Source organism: Cydia pomonella, chromosome 5 (assembly GCF_033807575.1).
Source record: "Cydia pomonella isolate Wapato2018A chromosome 5, ilCydPomo1, whole genome shotgun sequence".
Taxonomy (NCBI): domain Eukaryota; kingdom Metazoa; phylum Arthropoda; class Insecta; order Lepidoptera; family Tortricidae; genus Cydia; species Cydia pomonella.
The window spans coordinates 15757556-15779107 of record NC_084707.1 but is presented as its reverse complement, the minus strand read 5'-3'; the positions used below and the strand labels follow the sequence as shown (position 1 = coordinate 15779107).

The window sequence follows — 21552 nt, the reverse complement described above, 5'->3', positions numbered from 1 at the left end:
AATAAAGATGCAATCTAACTTTTAATAAAATTATATTACGTTTTGATCAGTATAAAATAAGCTTTCAAATCATGGCAAACTTTTTAGATTACAAGCTTTGTATTACATTTTATCAATTAAAATCTTTGTGACTGAACTTATGCCCTTACTAAGTATATTAGAAGCAACTTAGCATTAAATAAGAGTTCAACCCATATATATATGAATAATAAGAGTTCTGTACCTACTTATAACTTTTTTACGAGTAAAAAATCTTTGTGACTTATGATCTGACTAAAGAAATATATACTATGTAATAGCTGCATAACTATAAGTGGCTATTTTTGTGTCGAACTTTTATGCGCGGAACTTTGTTATAGGCGGCTTAATAGCCTTGTTTGTCAGCATGGAGCACAATATAAAATTATAATAGTATAATCAACTGAAATCACGTAAAATTCATTGAGTATTTGTGTATGATTAATAAATATGAAACGAGAGCCCCGTTGTTATGCGAATTCTTATTTCATATTCGAACGATGTTCATACAACTGATTAAGAGGCGAAAATATAAATTTGATAATAAAAATATATGTCATTATTAATACATTATATGATATTCATGGCGGAGTACTCGTGTTGCGTCATTTATCGTTTGTCAACACGATTCTACTGCAATTTCAGAACAATTTTCTGAGTTACAACATCTTTCTGTTATTGTTTCAGTGCCATGAAGATAATGCTGGGTAAACTCCCGCGCCCGTGGATAGTGGACGACGCGAAGGACGACGGCTACACCGCGCTCCACCTAGCGGCGCTCAACAACCACGCCGAGGTGGCCGAGCTGCTGGTGCGTGGCGGCGCGCGGCCTGATCTACAGAACGCGAACCTGCAGACCGCGCTGCACCTGGCGGTCGAGCGACAACACACGCAGATAGTGCGGCTGCTCGTCTCGCACGGGGCTGACCTCAACATCTGCGACAAGGTATTTTCTCAAACATGCATTGAAATATTGATGTTATGTTCCTTATAATAGGCTGCGAAGTATGACGTTTCAGTTGCGGCTAGGACAAGAGGTCGTTAATGGAATTTCATACAAATCTTGCAGGCCTAAGCCGGCAAAGTCCTCTTTTTTAATTTCCATTCCACATAAATTTGTGGCACAGGCATCATGACATTCTGCCACTATGCGGATAAAAAAAAAACAATAAACGATTTGGTATATACTTAGTGCAGTTTTATTTACATAATAAATCCACATGAACATAACAAATAACACATTATTATAATTTTTTTTTTCTTAACTATACATAGATACATTGAAATATTAATATTTCATCTAAATATTAGGTAGCGGTAAAAATGTCTACTCAAACGTGCCTCTAACCGTATAGAAAAAAAGGTTTGGCGGGAAACTTGATAATTTTTCGCTGTAATTCTGTTTTATCGAATTTAATTTTGTTGTTTGTAATCTTGTTTTGTTATAAATAATTCAATATGAGTTCGGACTAAACTACCGGCGAAGAAATGATTATTGATTACACCCCACCTGAATTAAGAGCCGAAGCAGAATTGGCTATACAGAACTTGCTGCCGGAAAAATCAAAGGTGAAATATATTGTTACTAATGACAATTTTATAAATTGGAAAACCAAAAAAATAAATGGCCACAGTTTCTCAGAACACGTGTTTTTGGCATATTTTAAAGAAATGGCAGAAACTAAAAAGTCTTCAACATTGTGGGCATTGTACTCCATGCTTAAGGCCACTATGCAGGTGAAGCATAATATAAATATAAATGATAATATAAACATAATACAAATATAAACTTATGAAGTATCTGTTTTCTATTAAAACCGAGTCAAAATATAGCGAAATACACACGTTAGTTTTAGTTTTTGTCTTGTTTATTTATAATTTCTTTAAAAATAAAACTTTGATTTTTTTGTTGTTTATTTCATGGCATGTTTGAGAAAAGCACTATACATACCTCGGCGGCAAATAGATAGCTATTAGTAGCATAGAGACTACTAAAATCTTTATCTCAAAACTTACAGCTCTTGATAAAAAGTAAGCAAAAACAAAAGCTTGGTAAGAACGTTTGACACTGTGCCGCATACTAAACAAAACTAGCACAGCTATGCGCGATATTATCTGCTCTAGGCAACACAAACCGCTCCGGCTCAACTCCCCAGCAACTACGATTAGGGGTCATCAAAGCATCTCGTGGAAGGAGATGGTACCCACTCGAAAGCTAAACTTTCTACTTAGTGACATTGTTTATAGAGAATTTATGGTCTCTAATTGTATTGCGTCCTTTTACGGAGTTACTAGCTAGCACACCGCATATTAGTCAGCCACCGACTGACTAAGTCCTCCAAAGCTATGCAGGTACGGGGCCCCAAAGTTTCAAGTATAACAAATTGACTATGGATGGACATCACCATGACAGAATCGATCAACTCTCTTACGCGAGAATTTAGGAAATGGATCCTCTCCCATGCCTTTTCAGCCGGAATGACTTTTATAATTTACAATTTAATTGACATTCCAAATAATAATTTTATGAAGCAAATCTAATTAACATTATCCTCACCATTGTAAAAATATATATATATATATAATGTAATTGTAACTTAATCTTTCTTATTTAATTTCAATTTTGACGTGTAATATGTAATGATATTATTAATAAATGCGTATGAGTATTGATTATTTAAAAAAAACAAGCCGGTAGACTATGACTTTAACTACTTACAAAGTATATAACTAGGTAGACGTCCTGAAATTACACCGATAAATCCCTCTTCCTCGCATTAGGCACGTGTCTTTGGTAATTACATATTTTTTATTATTTGGTGAAGAATCAAGTGTGAGGTCATACCACACACATTCTTCCATACACGCTATGTAATTATGTTAGATACGGCCGAGATGCCAGCCTCATAAAGGACGACCAGATTTTTTTGGATTTATCCAGAATTTCGACATTGAAATATCTTTTTTTTATAAGTACATACCTACTTCAACTGCCTGGCCAGGACGTGTTCCTTAACAGTCTCAGCACAATAAGCCCGAAGTAAGTTTTGACTGCCTATCTCGTTCATATTCTCGTTATTATCTTCGTAGTTTCTAATAAATTCAGCTTAAGGGCGATTATTATCGTTTATAAAAAAAAAACATCTAATTTTGTTCGTATGTGTGTGTGTTCCAAAACTGGTGGAATCTCGAACGTAAAAATAAATCGTAGATCCTCAAAAATGTGTTTAGAATCAATTCAAAATAGACAAAAGGATACCCTATTCAGAACGTAATATCCATACATTGTAAATGGATACAATAAACAACTCTTTTTCAGGACGGCGACACGCCGCTGCACGAGGCGCTGCGCCACCACACGCTGCAACAACTGCGGCGGCTGCAGGACGCGCGCGACGCGGCGCTGCTATCGGGCCTGGCGCACGCGCACGACAAGAAGTCTTCCGCGTCCATCGCGTGCTTCCTCGCCGCACACGGCGCCGACCTCACCGTTAAGAATAAGAAAGGTGGTTATACTGTGGCAAGATAACTGGTGAAAGAAAATGACGCGGAAAAACTCATATACCTAATACCTAAACTTACGCAAAGTTGGGATACACATTTTTATTCTAGAATGTTCATAGGACAGTACTTGTAAAAAACTATTTCCACCGGAATATGAAGACGATACTACAAAAAATCAACAATCGTGTAAAAATAAGAATATCGTTACATACCTAATTGCGTTTGAGTGAGTACCAAATAAAAACTTATTGTATCAAATTCTAGGTCAAACCCCACTCGACCTGTGCCCGGACCCGAACCTATGCAAGACGCTGACAACATGCCGCAAGGAAGGCACAGGCGGCAACGACATGACTCCCGACAGCGAAGCAGGCGCGGCGGCGGCAGCGCCGGTCCCTGAGGAGACAGTTCACACCGACCCTACCGCGGACGAGTGCCTCGTCTGCTCTGATGCGAAGAGAGACACTCTCTTCCGGCCGTGTGGGCACATATGCTGCTGCAACGTGTGTGCTGCAAGGGTGAGTGCTGTTGTTATAATGTAAAGAAAGCACAGCAACATAACTCTTGACAGCGAAGCGGCAGCGCTGGTCTCTAGGATCTAGCTCACAGGGCTCGCGGCGGACAAGTATCTTGTTTGCTTTTAAGTTAAGTGACACCCTCTACCGCCTGTACGGGCACTAATGTTCGAATTATTATGATGCGTAAGATATTTGATAGCACACTGATTTACAAGAGTTTGCTCACGTGGATCCTATCCAGAGAAGAAGAGTGCTAATCTTTATCTACCTACACTTCGCACCTAATACAAGTTCTCGCTGTAAATAGGGACAGTTCGCAGTTCCCTCCACTGAAAACTGGTGGTGATGACATTAGAATGTACAGTCAGCGTCAAATACTTCGTAGCAGTCAAAGTGGCCAAATAGTTCGGTACACCATACTAAATATATGGTGTACCGAACTATTTGGCTACTTTGGTTGCTACAAAGTATTTGACGCTGACTGTACGACTCAAGAATGACGGTGGAGTTGACGTCGAGTAATCGTATCAATCGAAATTGTAGTCCGTTGCTATCCTTATCCTACAGCAAAGTTCATTTCCAGATTCCTGGATTTTCTTCAATGGAAGTTGTATGAAATGTAGTACTAAGAAACTGACACACTGACATACTGGGTGATTCGTGATCCCGAATGTCGAAAATGTATTAAGATAGTCATACTAAACAAGGTGAGACCGATATCCTGTCCTGGCCAGCTTCGACCATGGCAACTGTTTACTGGTTAATGAGAACGAACTTCATGAGCTCTCCGGTGGCTGACATAACCGATTTTAGCAGCAAATATACGGCCACATTCACTGCAGGTCAGCTCCCCTCCGACAAAATTGTAATTGATGACCGCGGTGGTCAGGCCTTTAACTCGTCACGTTTCGCATCGAGCTCCACTCGCCTCTGCTTTTTGAAGGCTTGCACTTTCGTCCTCACTGATATGAACATCGTGAATACATATGCCACCATTTACGTACGTTTCGTCTACTTCGGGCCCTTAAGGTGTCCATTAATTTTTTTTTTCAAGATCACTTCTCAAAAATCACTAATGATACCTAAACAGCATCGTGTCTTAAATGCCTATTACACTTTTTTCTTCTTATTGAAAATACAAGTTGTAAGTGATTGATGATGATGAGATATATTTTTATTTCAGGTGAAAAAGTGCCTGATCTGCCGCGCATGCGTGACGTCCCGGCAGCGCGTGGGCGAGTGCGTGGTGTGCTCGGAGGCGCCGGCCACGGTGGTGTTCCGGCCGTGCGGGGACGTGTGCGCGTGCGCGGCGTGCGCGCCGCTCATGCGCAAGTGCGTCGAGTGCCGCACGCCGCTGCAGCACGGCGTCGTGGCTCCGCACAACATCGACCGTAAGTATACGGCTACGGCCTCGGGGGTGAGCACCCAGCGCCGTTTTTGGCGGAGCGTGGCGTTGAGATTCCGAGGATTTTTGTACATGGATTTCGCCCCGCACGCTCCGCTTACATATTCGAGTGATAGAGAGGCAGACACCTAAAGACGCAGCTAGGCCCTCTGTTTCGGGTTATGGCTTAATACACTACAGTAAAGCGTGTCTTTTTGGAGCTAGTAATTTTCACAGCAAGCGCACTTTATATTTTAGACTTGACGATTTTTGTTAACAGTAGAAAAGGAGGGCAGCAGCAACCTGGCACAAATTCAAGTGAACAAGGGTCAGCCGGCCCCCGCTCCGGCGGCGCCGCACCACATGAACAACGGCTCGCGGCCCGCGCCGCCCGCCGCCGCCTCCGCCCCCGCCCCCGCCCCCGCCGCCGCCGCCGCGCCCGCTCCCGCTCCCGCTCCCGCGCCCGCGCTCGTCACCTCGCCGCCGCCCGCCGACGTGCAGAAGCTACAGCAGCAGTTGCAGGACATCAAGGAGCAGGTATGATAGTCAAAAGATAAATTACCCTTCGTCTACCTACGCTTGGCATCCTGGTTTCCTTTTTCTCGTATCTCGGAACGTTTGTGCGAATCTCCCGAAAGCTCAAGAAAAACATTGTAAGAATGTCGTACGAAATGTACGAATCATCTACTTAGGTACAGTCACGTCTGAAAATATCGATACCAAAAATATGCCAAAAATATGTATACCCTACCTTAATATATGGGCAATAAAGTCGTGTATACATATTTATGGAACTTTTTTCGTATCAATATTTTCAGACGTGACCGTAGATAAACACTAGTGCCAGCTCCAATACTTGAGAGAGTTGAGAGTTGTTGCCGAACAGACTCCAGTGTCGTATCAAAACTATCAAAAGCCAGGGCAACGCTAAGGGTGGTATTCCACCTGCCCAATTTCTTGGTCCAATGTCATTGCGTCTCACTCTCTCATTAAAAAAAATGTGAGACGCAAAATACACATTGGACCGAAAAATTGTACAGGTGGAATACCAACCTATGTGACGTAGGTTAGGTAAGCATTGTGAAGAATAACAAAAGCTATCTAAAATATTCATTCTAGAACAACATATTAATAATAATAACCAATCCGTTTATTTGTTGCAGACAATGTGCCCGATCTGCCTGGACCGGCTGAAGAACATGATCTTCCTGTGCGGCCACGGCATGTGCCAGATGTGCGGCGACCGCATCACCGTCTGCCCCATCTGCCGCAAGCAAGTCGAGAAACGCATCCTCCTGTACTAGGACACCGTAACATCGAAGATAGTGAATTACACCTTGTTACATTAAGTTAAGGTTGACTTTGCCTGTTATATTATCCGGAACAGTTATTAACGTGGCTAGTGTGCCAAATGGTAAACCTAACCTGTGCTGGCACGGTATGCGTCAGTCGTGGTGCAGAAGCAGCACCTCTACCCTGTCTGCCGTAAACAAGTCTAAGAACGCATATTTATCGACACTGTACAGTCCACGTATTGTATGGTATGGTTACAAATAACAAAAATTGATTAAGGTATAGGAACTCAACAACTTATTGAATATTTTTTGATGATTGATTCGTGATTTTAATATTAATGTTATGGGAAAAGTTGTTAAGTTCATCGTGAGTATCACTTTTTCATATTCGGTGTCATAATCTCATGATCCCGCAATAACTCCGTAGGGTCAAGGCGGAAACAGTGGCTCACAAGTCGCCCAAATATCGCCCCTCTCGTGTTGAAATTAAGTTAAGTGAGCCACTGTACCTGGCTTTTTTCTACCAAGCCAATGTTCCCACCTTGACCCTACCTGGCATAACTGTACGGTTTTTTATACAATATCTAATTGTAAAAAACCTATTAAGCTATAGGATATAGCAGAGTTTGGCAGCATATTGATTAACAGCAGTCACGGGATTAGTTTTACAAAAATACGCGGTTAAATACAAGACAGGTAAAAAATCTAATAACTAAATGAAGGAGGTGGATTTATCCCAGAATATTGTCCCGTTAATAACTCTATAATACAAAATCGTTTTAATTGACATAAAGCGATTTGAATCGTTAGTAAAATATACTTGGTCAACCCCAACTTGTCAGTAGAAAAAGGCTCGAAATTTTCTATGAGCGATCAACTATTCGCGTCTACATTTTTCAAATTTTCCGCGTTTTGTCTGCTGACAGGATGGCATTTACCAAGTATAGCCTCAGGCAAAATAACGGCGTGACGTCGTTGGCGCCCTTCATGAATCTTAAGACGAAAGTGGAGGACCCGCACGAAATCGCCGATTCATACAAACGCAGTCCTCATTTCCCTCTCTGGATATTAACAATATAGAAAATATTTTTATACATTTGTTGTATATTGATCACAGCTATGCCACTACGTTTGTTTTTTTTTTTCGAATTTTTGGTTATTATAGGAGTTAGGAGCATTTCAAAATTTGTATGAAAATTGTTTTTGCTCCTATTTTTTACAATAATCATAAAAACTAAAAAAGTCAAACGTAGGAGCATAGCTATTGTTAATATACATCAAATTATGTAAAAATATTTTCCATGATGTCAATATCCAGAGAGGAAAATGGGGGACTACGTTTGTATGGAGAAGCGGCCGTCCCCTTTCCTCTTAGGACAACGAGATAAGTGACTGGCAAATTTTGTTCCATTATCTGGAGAGGCTAACAGTGATATTTGTCAGAACCTTCAGTTTATATTCATTGCCTGGCGAACAACAACTAATTAGGTACCTTGTACGAATTTGTAAAAAATACTTTTAAAGCATAAAATCATAATTATAAAGTTTTATTTCAATACGATTTACAAGTCTACAAACTGCGCTGGTCGTTTAGATGTTATTTTATAAAAAAATAAATAAAATATGGTCGTCGTCTGCCTTCTCCAGATCATGAGGATACATATTATTTAAGTACTTATATTATTTTATTTTATTTATATTATGTTTACTTAACACGAACGCTCCTGTTTTTTCAAATAAAAATATCTTACTAGCCAGTACGTAATTTTAAGTATCGTGATTTCTTTCTATCGAGTGAAAGTCAAAAAACCAGGATTCGTATCGGTGATGTCCCTAGAGAAAATCCACAAGATTGCTTATTAATTTTTTGACAACCGTATTGTGGTCTAAAAAAGCGGTACGATTTTTCCAAAACTCCGCTCTATGAACCTACGGTACCTTTACTGATGTTAAATCTGTCGCTCTGCGCTCTACGTGTTTTATTTAGGTACCTTAAGAAAGTGGAGGACCCGCGCGAAATCACCTTTTCATACAAACGTAGTCATTTTCCTCTGGATATTAACATTATTGAAAATATTTTGATATAATTTGTTGTATAAAAGCAGGTGCGTTCCTGCTCTTAAATTAGCATTACTATTTACACTTCAATCAATTGTTGTCTTCGATCTTGTTATTCGGAGTATACGTTGTCTTAAAATATTCAAAGGCAATATTCTCATATGTTAACCGATTAGACATAAGCATTATATATTATATCAAGTAAATAATAGATTCGTAAGAAAAAGGCCATCCTATGAGCTCAACTCGTACTATAGGACTGATAAAATTGTAATGCATATTGAGTTACCTAGATAATAAAATTAAAAAAATAAACTCATTGTTGCGGTTAAATACTTGCTATAAAACGTCGTAGTTTTTTATGTCGAATTTCTATATGTATAAGTATAGAATAAATCTTTGGCAAAAATGTCATTTTTGGTAAAAGCTTTTATCGCTGATTGTACTTTTCTTTTTACAGACAACTAATACTCATCGAAACAATTCTAACGACCCCAAACGTAATAAGTTTGCGTTGTTTTATCACAGGATCCATCATCAGATCAGCTCCATGTCATCATAATATTGCATTGTCATCCGATTTACATTGCAAAGTGTCAGCTCAATCGGAAATCGGGTAATGGGTCAAATTTAGCTTCCAAGATTTGACCCACACTAACTAACAGGGCAAGTTAAATAAAAGCTTGTAAAACAGACATGTCATGAAAAATGGTAGCATCCTCAGGACAGTTTTGTGCAAAGTATTCGGTAATGGCCTAGCTGTCCAATTGTATGCAGTGTCGCCTGCTGGGTCGTTCACTAAATCGGCTGCCGAATGCAAGGTATGAGATTGCGAGGCAATCGACATTGTTTTCCTTCGGCGAACGAGCCAGTGTTACGTTACGACTTTATATTATGTGGTCTTATATTTAACAGATCGACTTTGTATCACAAGTTGCGACAGCGATTTTTTTACATGGCCAATTCTGGGCAACATTTAAATGGAAATCTCTTCTGACGTTTGCACTCATTTCCGAATTTACAAAATTAGACTGCACCATTACAATAAGAACGTGAAAACAGTGGACAAGAAGTATTGTGAAATTCCCGAAAATGTGATGTCCATAAACCCAAGAAATTCAGCAATCGTTACAGCAACCGTAGAATTCAGTTACATAAATTATGTCACGGAATACAAAAAAATTGATATCGTTATTTTCATGAGGTAGAAAATCGAAGGTGTGCATATTCAGCTCACATTATTTTGACATTGGAAATGTCTTTTTTCTAAGCAACTGCAAATAATTTGTCATTAAAGATGTCTTATTATCCTTAAGTTTGCAAATATAACTCTATTGTGCCTTTTCCATGTTATGTTACTTTCATCGTTATAAAATGCATTTATTATCTTTCGATGAATTCCATTAAGTATTACTATATAATAATCTTTTTCATTTAAATTGTTAAGAGTGATGTTAAACCATCTATGTAAGTATACAAAAATATTTATAAGACTTCATTGTATTTCTTTATTAACTATTGTTAAATAAAAGAAAAATTAAAAGTCACGTATTAATTTATTGCTAGAATCCGTTTTAAAAGTTACCTACGTTTAAACACATACAACTAATCTATGAGATGTCTGATATCGAACAAGAACAAAAAGCCGGTGCTCGCCTTACGGCTGTATCAGACCCATACAGTCAGCCCTGCTTCTAGTTAGTGAAGTGAGTTTATTAACCTGAATAGCTGGTGATAAGGTCGTCCTCGATGGGCTCCTTAGGAACTTTTTCAGTTTGTTCAGGCTCAGGTTTTTCCTTGGCCTCGAGCAGCGGGCTCTCGAAGTGTCGCACGCGCTCGTCGATCATGCGCAGCGTCATGTCGAACAGCCGGAACGACAGGTGGGAGTCGAGCGCCAGCTCGCTCTCCTCGCAGCGCTTGCAGTTTTTGAAGTGAATGGCTGTCATCCCCTCCAGCTCGGGCGAAGTTGCGCAGTACAACGGCGTGGCAGCGGCTTGCGACTATAGCAGTGACATTCATGTTTATGAGTTACTAGTTACAGTCACGTCTAAAAATACAGATACGAAAAAAGTACCAAAAATATTTTCAAACGTGACCGTACTACAGCATCGCATTCTCATTCGTTTTTGGTTATTTCTAGGTATCAGAGTTTTTATCGCACGGTAAGACGTTAGTGAGCTATATAAATATATTTGCTCTGTTATGTCCCTTTGTTTAATTACATACGTAAACAGACTGGTTACACAAAGATGATTGTGACCATTTCTCTAGGTATTCTACATCGGTATCGATATACGAGACAAAAACGGGACAGGTACAAATACGGGACGCGATCCTTCAATACGGTGACAGTCCCGTATATACGGGACATATGGCAACCCAGTTAGGGTTGCGTATAGGTGTCATGGCGTAAGCTGTCAAAGAAACCCTTTTTTTTACCACGACGGTGGCAAACAAGCATACGGCCCGCCGGATGGTAAGCAGTCACCGTCTTCACACTTTCAGGTAAGGTTTACAGTAGTTCGCTCGCGCCGGGAGCTTGGTGTTTGAGTAATGTTTGTGTTTATGACATAAAGCGTTCAAAAAGTTAATATACTTATATATTTTGTTTTTTTTTAAGAAATTTAACCCTTTATCAGGCTGACAGTTCAAAAATGAAAATCGAATGTCAGTCTTACTCATCGAAAATAGAACACAAGTTTGAAGTGCCGTATGTGGGAAATACACCGTGGGCTGGTAAAACCCGACAGATTTTAACCACGCATTTCTGAGGTCATGAGGAGCAAAAAATGTTATATAAGATTTGGGAAAATTCGGCAAAAAAATGTTTTTATCAACAAACAATTTTTTTTTTTTGCTTTTTCTTCATACGACACGTTATTTCGTCTTACATCTTGTCGAAAAAAAAAAAACAAATTAGTTACAACGAATAACTAGTTTTTTTATTTACACTAAAAATTGCGAGTTTCTTATAAAACTTTTATGTCTGCCAACAGGTATATCCAAGTCACATAGTGGCAGCGTCGCAGCCAAAATAGTACATTACGATACAAGTGCGAAAAATAGGAAATTCGAAACGAGTGGCGATAAATTAAAACACGACCGAAGGGAGTGTTTTAAATCGACACGAGTTGCGAATTACCTATTCGCACATGTATCGTACAACGTTTTACAGTACATATGGCCCTTTAAATGTTCGACACAGTAACGTAATATGCTACTTCTCGCACTAGTGCTATAAAGTAGCCCCATATGTACTGTAAATGCGTTTTTCACTAAGTTATTACAGAAACAATTTTTTACAAAAATTGTCATTATCTCTAAAACAAGACCGATTTCAGGAAACTTTCACCACATTTTAGTCTCTAAATGCGGTCAAGAATACACCTTTAAATTTGTCGGGTTTTATCAGCCCACGGTGTATATCTCCCTTAGCCTGATAAAGGGTTAAAGGCTTTTTAGGGTTCCGTAGCCAAATGGTAAAAAACGGAACCCTTATAGATTCGTCATGTCCGCCTGTCTGTCCGATTATGTCACAGCCACTTTTTTCCGAAACTATAAGAGCTGTACTGTTCAAACTTGGTAAGTAGATGTATTTTATGAACCGCATTCAGATTTTCTTGCAAAAATAGAAAAAAAAAACAATAAATTTTGGGGGTTCCCCATACTTAGAACTGAAACTCAAAAAATCTTATTTCATCAGACCCATACGTGTGGGATATCTGTGGATAGGTCTTCAAAAATGATATTGAGGTTTCTAATATCATTTTTTTCTAAACTGAATAGTTTGCGCGAGAGACACTTCCAAAGTGGTAAAATGTGTCCCCCCCCCCCCTGTAACTTCTAAAATAACAGAATGAAAAATCTAAAAAAAATATATGATATACATTACCATGCAAATTTCCACCGAAAATTGGTTTGAACGAGATCTAGTAAGTAATTTTTTTAAATACGTCATAAATGGTACGGAACCCTTCATGGGCGAGTCCGACTCGCACTTGGCCGCTTTTTTAATTTTTCGTAAATAACTAGTAAACGGTGGCCCATAGCTTGCGCGCTTTGGGCTGTGTATGACAATACTAGCTGTAGCTATAAAACAATACTTCAATTAACTAGGTACCTGTTAGCTGCTCGAGGACTACTTTGAAATGTTTTCTACTATTTAGTCCTCAATAAAACTAATAGTGACAATGTAATTAAACTAGCGAAATCAGACTACTACCCCTAATAATTAAATAAAACTCAAAAAAATACTCACAATAGACTTATTAAACGGTTGCATGCTCATGTAAAGCAATTCGTAGGCCCACCAATTGCTGCACAGCTTTGTTCTAATGAATGAACCAGGAGTCGCGCTGAGCACACCCCTGCCCGTGTTCATCCACCGGTAGCCCAGGTAGTGCATCGCGAAAATGCAGCATAACTTAGATACGTTGAAAGCCTTGATTGAAGTATATTCATTTGCCGGCAGAGAAAACATCTCCTCGGTAGGCAGTAGCCTTTTCTCTAAAGGCCAATTGACGTACCTTTAAAAGAACATGGGATTATTTGCGATAATGTGGTTTAAGTAAGTAGACTTTTTTGTAAAATATATTTATTTTGATCAACATCCATCTCATTAAGGTACGGGTTCTTGCGGAATTAAAAAGAAAATTCCGTTATAAAACGCTATCTCAAAACAGTAAAACTGATAGATAGATGTGTATATATCGCTGAATGTTCAGTGAAAACTTTTTTAAAGCTGATAAAAAAGATGCCTAATAATATATAGGCAGTCGGCAATCTGACTAACTATGCCTGATTAGTTGATTATCGAGGAGTATTACTCATTTCTCAATGGTTATAATTATAGGTACAATGTCTCGTTAAACAATGGGACATCCCTATATAGTAGGAGATACGTTATAAGAAATATATACCTACCTCATCTATTATTTATTTGTGGTAAGAAATAAATGAAATGATAGATAATATTCACATAGACACGTCGAAAATAGGTTGATTAGTTAAATTGCGTACGGACAGTAAAACATTTTTGCCCGGCCCCCAGGTGTCGGGCTGATGACGCTTGGCTAGCGTCGTCGTGAATTTTAGGTCGTCGAATACCAGTTTGCGCTACTTGACTCTGTCCTCGACAAGCTCTTCCCATTTGTGAACCGGGATGTTGACGGCATGCATGTCTTGCTTGGCGCATCAGCTATGGCCCCAAGCAAAACACGCCGCGGCAAACGAGAAGGTTGAATTCGATGCACATGCCCTAGCCAACGTAAGCGTCTCTGCTTTAGCAGCGCAAAGAAGCTGGGCAGCTGAGCAAGCTCAAGCACCGTCTCGTTCGTGACCCTACTATCCTTCCAGTGTATGCCCGAAATTTTTCCATTACATTATATAATCCACACTGTAATAAGTTGCTTTATTTAAAAGTTGGCTCGTCCAAAAGACCATGGTTGCTAAATTTTAGATAAAAATAGGTAAATTAGAAAACGGTTAATGCGATTAAATAAATAAAAAAAAGGAAAAAACTTTTACTGTCCGTACAAAATTTAACCTATATGCAATTTATCAATGTAAATATTATCTATCATTTATTTCTTATCACAAATAAATAACAGATTTGAACACCGTGTTTTTATTGAATTCCGTTAACTTCGGGGCATGAGTTAGTACGTTTAAGGAAACTAAATGGCATGGGTAATTTTCAAAAAGAAAATATATATTTTATTTTATACAAAGTAATTAAATGTTACATATAGCGTTATTGTAATAAGAATAAGGCCACATTTACATTTAAATCAACCAAACAATTGAAAACTATTACATATCTATGAATTATGATACATATTTCAAACATCGATCGTCTAAGATAGTACTTAAGTTTAGTAGCAAATGTATTAACTCGTACTAAACACTAATCAATATGTAAACAGGCCTTAAGGCAAGTGTACACGCTCGTAGGGGCCTTATAAGATAAAAATAAAGTTATTAGAATAGCGGTGTTTTTGAGAAAGTTACTTAATTTAAGCTCAGGAATGTACCCTTGAAATTAACGGAAATCAAAAAAAACACGGTGAATATTTCTTGTAACATATCTACTAAGACCAATAGAATACTTCTGTAAGTACTGTATGTAGTAGTTCTGTATGTACATTTTTCCAACCAACCTGTGAGACTCCGAGGTAAGAAACACTACACGGGCATTAGAAGCTAATAGTTTTTCAATGTTCATGAGCATGTATATTTGACTTAAATAATTGACTTGAAATATTGTTTCTAATCCGTCTTCCGTTATAGTCCGTGGAATACCAAAAACTCCAGCATTTAAAATTACAATGTCGAATTTTCTGAAAAAATGCAGGATATGATTAATGGATGCCCGGTGTTGACGGCATGGGAACCTGGGATACCTGTGTTTGTCTTTAATCAAATAATACATAGAATATCACTCTAAATAAAAAATCCCTCAAAAACTTGTTTCTCATGCAAAAAGAATGTGCACGCGCAACCGCCATTGGCTAGCAAATATGAACTTTACTAGATACCGTGTCTGTATCAGCAACGCTCGTATCGTTCGTTTTTCGTTTATTTCTTATTTCGTATCATTCCGTATTCGTCCCTCGTTCTTTATTCGTCTTGTTCGTTTTTAGGATGTCGTACCAAGAAGGTACCCTTATGGTGCGACTTTATCCGTCCGTCCGTCCGTCCGTCTGTCACATCGCTAAATATCTTGAGAACCACTTAAGCTATCGATTTGAAATTTGGAATAGTTATGAACAACGCTAACCCGGACAATTCGAAAGTATTATTATTTTCTTTATTCGTTTAAAATCTTAGGTTAGATTATTTATAATATGAATATGTAAGTAAAATATAAAAACACAAATTTTTGTAATTTTTATTGTTTGTAAAAATGGACATGTAAAAGTGCCCCTGTGGCCTATTTGCTGAATAAATGTTTGATGTTAGACAAAACAATACAAAATACATATAAACACATTATAAGAAACCTAACCTAGGATAGGGTGCCGCCAGCAGCGGGGCAGGGCCCAAGCTGGACGGGGCCGCAGAGAGAGGAACCGACGTACTATACGCGCCGTGTCCAAGATTACCGCCTTCTGCATCTGACCCTTGATCCAGCCACTCAGCGAGAGTCTCTCTAGGTGTTGGTCGAGACTCTTCGCTATGAGGCCGTTCGCTGACACGACTATCGGAACAATGATTGTCGAGTCAACATCCCACATGGCGGTTATCTCGTGAGCCAAGTCTAGGTACCTACTTGCTGGACTTGTCCTTCTCGGCTTTCACGAGATTGTCATCATGGGGAATGCTGACGTCGACGAGCACGGTCCGACGCTGCGATCGGTCTATCAGCACGATGTCAGGCTTATTGGCTACAATAGTCCTGTCAGTGATGATAGATAGATCCCAATAGAGCGTGGCACGACCATCTTCTAGAACTGGCGCAGGTGAGTACTTGTAGTACGGCACTTCGCGGTCCACAAGACCGTATAGGAGAGCAAGTTGCTGGTGAATAATTCTGGCTACGAGCTTATATCTGTGCAAGTACTCACCGTTAGCAAGATGAGAACAACCGGATATAATAGAGTGACTCTCCGGGACGGTGGCATGCCCGACAAATGTCGACCGTACCATCCTTCAGGATATATTTCCGGTAATTGTTCGTCATCATAACTTCGTCCGCAATTGCACAGATAAAACCCTCGGTTTCTTCGAAGAGGTCCCCAAATCGTAACCAGTTCACCGACGCGAGCAGGTCCACGTCGGGTCCCGTTATTATTATTTATTATTAACCACGGAAAATGCCCAAAATGAAGAGGCTGCAAAATTCAAGTGTCAAGTGGGCTGTCATTTGAAAGAGCTCAAATTTTACATTTCAAAACAAAAATTCTGACGGAGGAAAATGTGAAAAAAATACCATTTCCCTCCCCCCTTATCTCTGAAGTTTACTGATGAAAAAATATGATTGTTTTACATAATATTAACATTACTATAAATTTTAAATATTATCAGACCTCTATTTCCGTAACTTATTTTTAATTAACAAAAAACATTTCCTAATTGAGTATGCAATTTAACCAACTTTACGTGTGTTTATTAAACTTGAAATATCTATGAGATTACATTAGACACCTTTATCCATATGAAAGCAAAATTTTCAAAATCGGTTCACATGATAGAGAATTATCCTCGAAAAACCAACATATGTGTATTACATCGCGCAAATTAGTTACACAATTTGCCGATAAATGGCGCTGTACACAATTATGCTTAGTATAGGTACATCTGATCAAAAGTCTTATTCGCCTTTATCGCTGGAACCCTCGGTACGCGAGTAAAACGAACTCGCACTTGACCGGTTTTTTTGTCATTATTAGGTTCCTATTATGTTCAAAGTCTGTAACTTACAAAGATAACCTGTGTTCCTGTTACGAAATGCGAATGATACGAAAACGAGGAAGTTGCTGCCTTGCAACTAATGAGACCATGGAAGACCGTCACGAAAAACGAATAAGACATATTAAAAGATAGACGAGTTACAGACTTTGACCAAAGAATATATTAAGGACGAAAAATGAACAAGTCGAATTTATAAAGAACAAGTGACGAATACAGAAAGATATAAAATAAGAAAAAAATGAATGAGACGAGCGATGATGATACTGAATAAGCGTTATTGATGCAATACATGACACTTAATCGAAATTCGGATAAATATTTAGTAGCATAATTAAATGTTTAATATTGAATAGACCGCCTGTTGTCTGCCTCTATCATTCATCAATTGTTTTTCTTTAAGCTGTATATTTTACTGAGGTGTGCCAATAAAGAGTATTCTATCTATCTGAGATCGTGGTCAAATGCTTACCTTATCCTAAAAAAAAATATCTATTTATAGCCTGACCAGTAATTGTGATCACGGGCCATATTGCGGAATTTCATTGGAACTATTTTTTTCATACTAAACTGAACTGTCACCCTATACATGAGACAACAGCGCCCTCTTGACAATGATCATATATTTCTAGTCGTGCTTTATCTATATATCTATATTATATTATAGGAAATAAACTTAGAATTGAGTGGGAGAAACAAAAACATATAAATCAAATAGAAAACATTAATTTATGATCCTTGATTTACCTACACGAAAATGATACCAAACTTGACAAACTTAGCATTTTTTTCAGAAATTTTGGGGGGCACTCCTCCTTAAGTCAACATTTTGCATCAAAAATTTGATTCGCTCCTCTTCTTAAATCAAAAGAACAACTCTTCAAAAGGAATTTCTACTATCATCATTTGCCGTCTAATACACTACGGACTATAATTCATTTCGTGGTTCGTGGCCTGTTGTTACCTACATATTTATACCTTTACATACTTTGTACCATTTTTTTTTTTGTAGTGTGCAATAAAGCATTTTATTATTATTTGTATGTCTCTTACAAATTCTCGGGACAGTATAGCAGTGCACCCAAGGACAAGCCCGGGTTAGTGTAGGACTATTGTAAGAAAAAGGTACAAAAAGAAACCGGGCTATTGGGTTGAGTTGCTAGTGGACTGGTAACCGAGACTATGGAGGTGACTATGGCACCTGCCTTGATCATATGTTAAAAAACACGAAAAAATGGACAGGTGGTGACTCGCCAACTCACAATATGGGTCCCCGAAAACGGCCGCTCGCACAGAGCGACAAGGGGACAACATTGCGTGAGCGGCTCAGGGTGTGGATAGGTGTGCGCCGCTTTCTACCTAGTGACTGTGCCAACTCGCGTCTTATGCATATTTCACTTCCACCCTGCGAGCATATAGCTCTGACACCCCACTCTGGACGGCCGGTAAAGGCAAGCCAGAGGTGAGAGTCCTGCGGCCCCTGCTCAGTGTTCACTCCAGCCGGCCAATCAAGGCAAGCCGGAGAGAGAGGCCTGTCCGACTCTCGGGGGTATGGGACCCAAGGGACGTCACTTCCCATTCAGCTCGCCACAAGCTGCCCTGGGGGGTTATTATTATTATTATTATGTGTAGGGTGGTTGCATCACGTTGCCATATTAAGGCATGATATGCAAACCTGTTTGTGCAAATTCCGATAATAACACCCGAAGTTAATTAGCTCCATCATCATTAGACTATTTAAAATACATTGATGAACCACCCGGCCATTTCAGCCATAAAACGTCGTAGGGAAGTACTACTATTTAGAGCGTAACGGGTGTATGAATCGGTTTCACGGTCTGTGAGGGGTGAAAAGAAAACTCAAGGCTTACTTGTCTTCTGCCGCGAGCCGGTCCGTGAAATTCTTCACAGATCGAAGTGAGGCGAAGTTTACTTCTCCTATACTCAAACGATCCAAGTTCTTGCAGACTTTCTTACTGGCGATATTGGCCGCGTATGTGTTTCTACAAGCCATGAGAACATGGGCATCACGCGCGTTGAGGCACCTCGTCATCTCAAGTCCGAGGCCGCCGTTGGCACCAGTGATCAGACAATATTTATCTCCCAAGTCAACATCCCGAACAATCTAAGAACAAAATATATACTATTAAGCTTTAAAGCGCTCGGTTGTTTTGTGCGATAAACACAGCGTTAAATGCGATGAGTTTGCCGCACACCCATTTTACATTAGCCCGCGTAGCCAACATGCCAATCGTTTACGCTCCGTAGCGTATCGTAGTCATTAATGCGACAGTGACAGTTGCGTTTCGTTCGCTACGGAGCGTTAACGATTGGCATGTTGGCTACGTGGGCTGATAATCTAATGACCATACATTTGATACATTGTTTTACGCAGTACAACAGGATATATTTTTAATGGTACACTATTAACTTTGCACTATACGTGTCGTTCCACGGATATAGGTACCTTATGGCGGTCGGCGTTTACGCTATTACATATTAACGACGCTCCAATACTAATGCAGTCCTACGCGACGTAAGCGCCAACCGCAAAAGGTACCTTTACCCGTGGAACGTCACATATTATACATAGGCCCCTGGAGAATAAAATGTCTAACTGTATGTATGCCCCTCCCCCTTCCCTTGGCCATCGGCCATATGAACGCCCCCCCCCCCTTCCCTTGGCCTTCGGCGGCCATATGAACTGCACCCCCCCCCCCCCCCCCTGCGAGCGACGCTAACACTTCATATGTCTACAATAAGTATACACAGTTTACCTCCTCCGATGTTGGCCCAAAAAGTTTGCGTTCAGCTTTGTTTATAAGGGCCTTAGCAGAATTCTCAATCAACGCATACGCTTGAGGCACTAATGTTCTTAATTGACGACAGTTAATGTGCTTAGTAAGCCTAAAACAAATTAATAAACCAGAATTAGATTGCTCGCACATAATAGTAGGTAGATAATTCACTTGAGGTGATGGATTTCCGAAACAGGAAAATACCTAAAGTACAAACTGGTATTCCGTACGCTTAAACAAGCATGGTCTTTGCCGCAAGAAAACAGTGAGCAGAGGTTTGCTGGCTTTGCGCAAATAAGTACACAAGATAACTGTATGTAATATACCTAAAAAGTAGGTAATAACTGCACACAAACGGTGAAATGAAAAAGTGTAGAAGCCTCCACATACGCCAAATTTCTATTTTAAAAAATACGTTTATTATGGCATTCCACACTTTGTCTCTTCAAAATCGGTGCAGAATTAGCTTGGTCCAACATCAAAATGCAAAGTTAGAATCACGAGTGTAGGGAGATATTCTATTATGTTGTATATTGACTCTTTCTGTTGCTCGGGATTCAGCACTCGCAGTAAAGCCATCTTTGTTCTCTCAAATGCAGTATTCTTACTGAATCACTTATCAATGTGTATACAAAGTAAAGTAGGTAGGTAATCAGAGCAACTGCAATTTGTGGTATAATGAGAGCCAATGAAAAAATATATAAAAGCTACGCTATTAAAGAATTATTTATTAATAGCCAAAAGGCCGTGAGACCCACAACCCACAAGGGGCTCCCGCAAAGCTATATTTTATTAGTGGTAGCTGATGCCGCAAGCTTCACCCTAAGTAAATGTGTTTCACACTTGTTTCCCGACAGTCCCGACACTGATTTATACGACTACGGCAATTGCTTTATGACTTGATTGTAACCCATAATTACTAACCGTATTCCACGAAAACAATTCGAAACCAGCATCGTTTACTTTATAATCAGATTCCTAAACTACTACACGTATTACTTATTTTTCATTTAATAAAATAACCGTGGGAACATGCCGTATACTTGATATTTATGTCAACACGCTGTCAACAAAAAACAAAAGAAAAATATAATGAATTGATTACCGTGATACAACCTCTAAATATAGGAAAAAAATAAAATTATAAATATATATACTGAAACACACCAAACTTGTCAGTAGAAAAAGGCGCTAAATTCATATTTTCTAAGAAAGCCAACTCTTCGCGCCCACTTTTTTTAATTTTGCCGCCTTTTACTACTGACAAGGTCCTTGTGCCAGTCATGATTATAATTATATGCTCTTTGATAGCTACGTCCAAAGAATATAATACTCACTAGGCTACGTCCCTTAGACTGGCCTACGCTGGGCCATCGTGTAGAGGAGCCCTAACAGTCGATCGAACAGGGCTATAACCGTGAAAATCGAAGTTCGTCAATTGCGGGCATTTTACTAGGACACTCTAATTACGTCTTAGTGAGAGTAAAAGAGAAAGATCCCCTCAATTAGCGAATTTTGGTTATCGCGGTAGGCCCAGGTAGGCCCCCAGGCCTCGGACCGGAGAAGGG

At 39.3% G+C, this 21552-nt stretch overlaps 2 protein-coding genes across 2 annotated transcripts in view; one reads left to right on the top strand and one right to left on the bottom strand.

Moving 5' to 3' along the window:
• Window positions 1-10324, top strand: part of LOC133517825 (E3 ubiquitin-protein ligase MIB1) — a 346372-nt gene extending 336048 nt beyond the window's left edge. Inside the window, exons 12-17 of the mRNA XM_061851267.1 lie at window positions 706-964; window positions 3338-3524; window positions 3787-4040; window positions 5224-5431; window positions 5705-5961; window positions 6588-10324. Coding sequence (XP_061707251.1) covers window positions 706-964; window positions 3338-3524; window positions 3787-4040; window positions 5224-5431; window positions 5705-5961; window positions 6588-6728 — 1306 coding nt within the window. The 3' untranslated portion in view covers window positions 6729-10324. The remainder of the gene's footprint in view (window positions 1-705; window positions 965-3337; window positions 3525-3786; window positions 4041-5223; window positions 5432-5704; window positions 5962-6587) is intronic.
• LOC133517842 (WW domain-containing oxidoreductase-like) lies at window positions 10315-21270 on the bottom strand. The gene is made up of 6 exons (XM_061851290.1): window positions 20909-21270; window positions 19964-20093; window positions 19058-19311; window positions 14936-15115; window positions 13036-13303; window positions 10315-10777 (listed from the first exon to the last, which is right to left on the bottom strand). Exons 1-6 carry the CDS (start codon window positions 20938-20940, stop codon window positions 10493-10495), a joined length of 1149 nt encoding a protein of 382 aa, XP_061707274.1. The 5' UTR covers window positions 20941-21270; the 3' UTR covers window positions 10315-10492.
• Window positions 21271-21552: the final 282 nt, after the last annotated feature.

Excerpts from the sequence above, each read along its gene's own strand:
- LOC133517842 (XM_061851290.1), bottom strand. The coding sequence starts at position 20,940 with ATGCTGGTTTCGAATTGTTTTCGTGGAATACG. Across the intron at positions 19,312-19,963 it reads TTGGGCCAACATCGGAGGAG|ATTGTTCGGGATGTTGACTT; the intron begins GTAAACTGTGTA and ends TTTTGTTCTTAG. Across the intron at positions 15,116-19,057 it reads CGGCTCGCGGCAGAAGACAA|AAAATTCGACATTGTAATTT; the intron begins GTAAGCCTTGAG and ends GCATTTTTTCAG.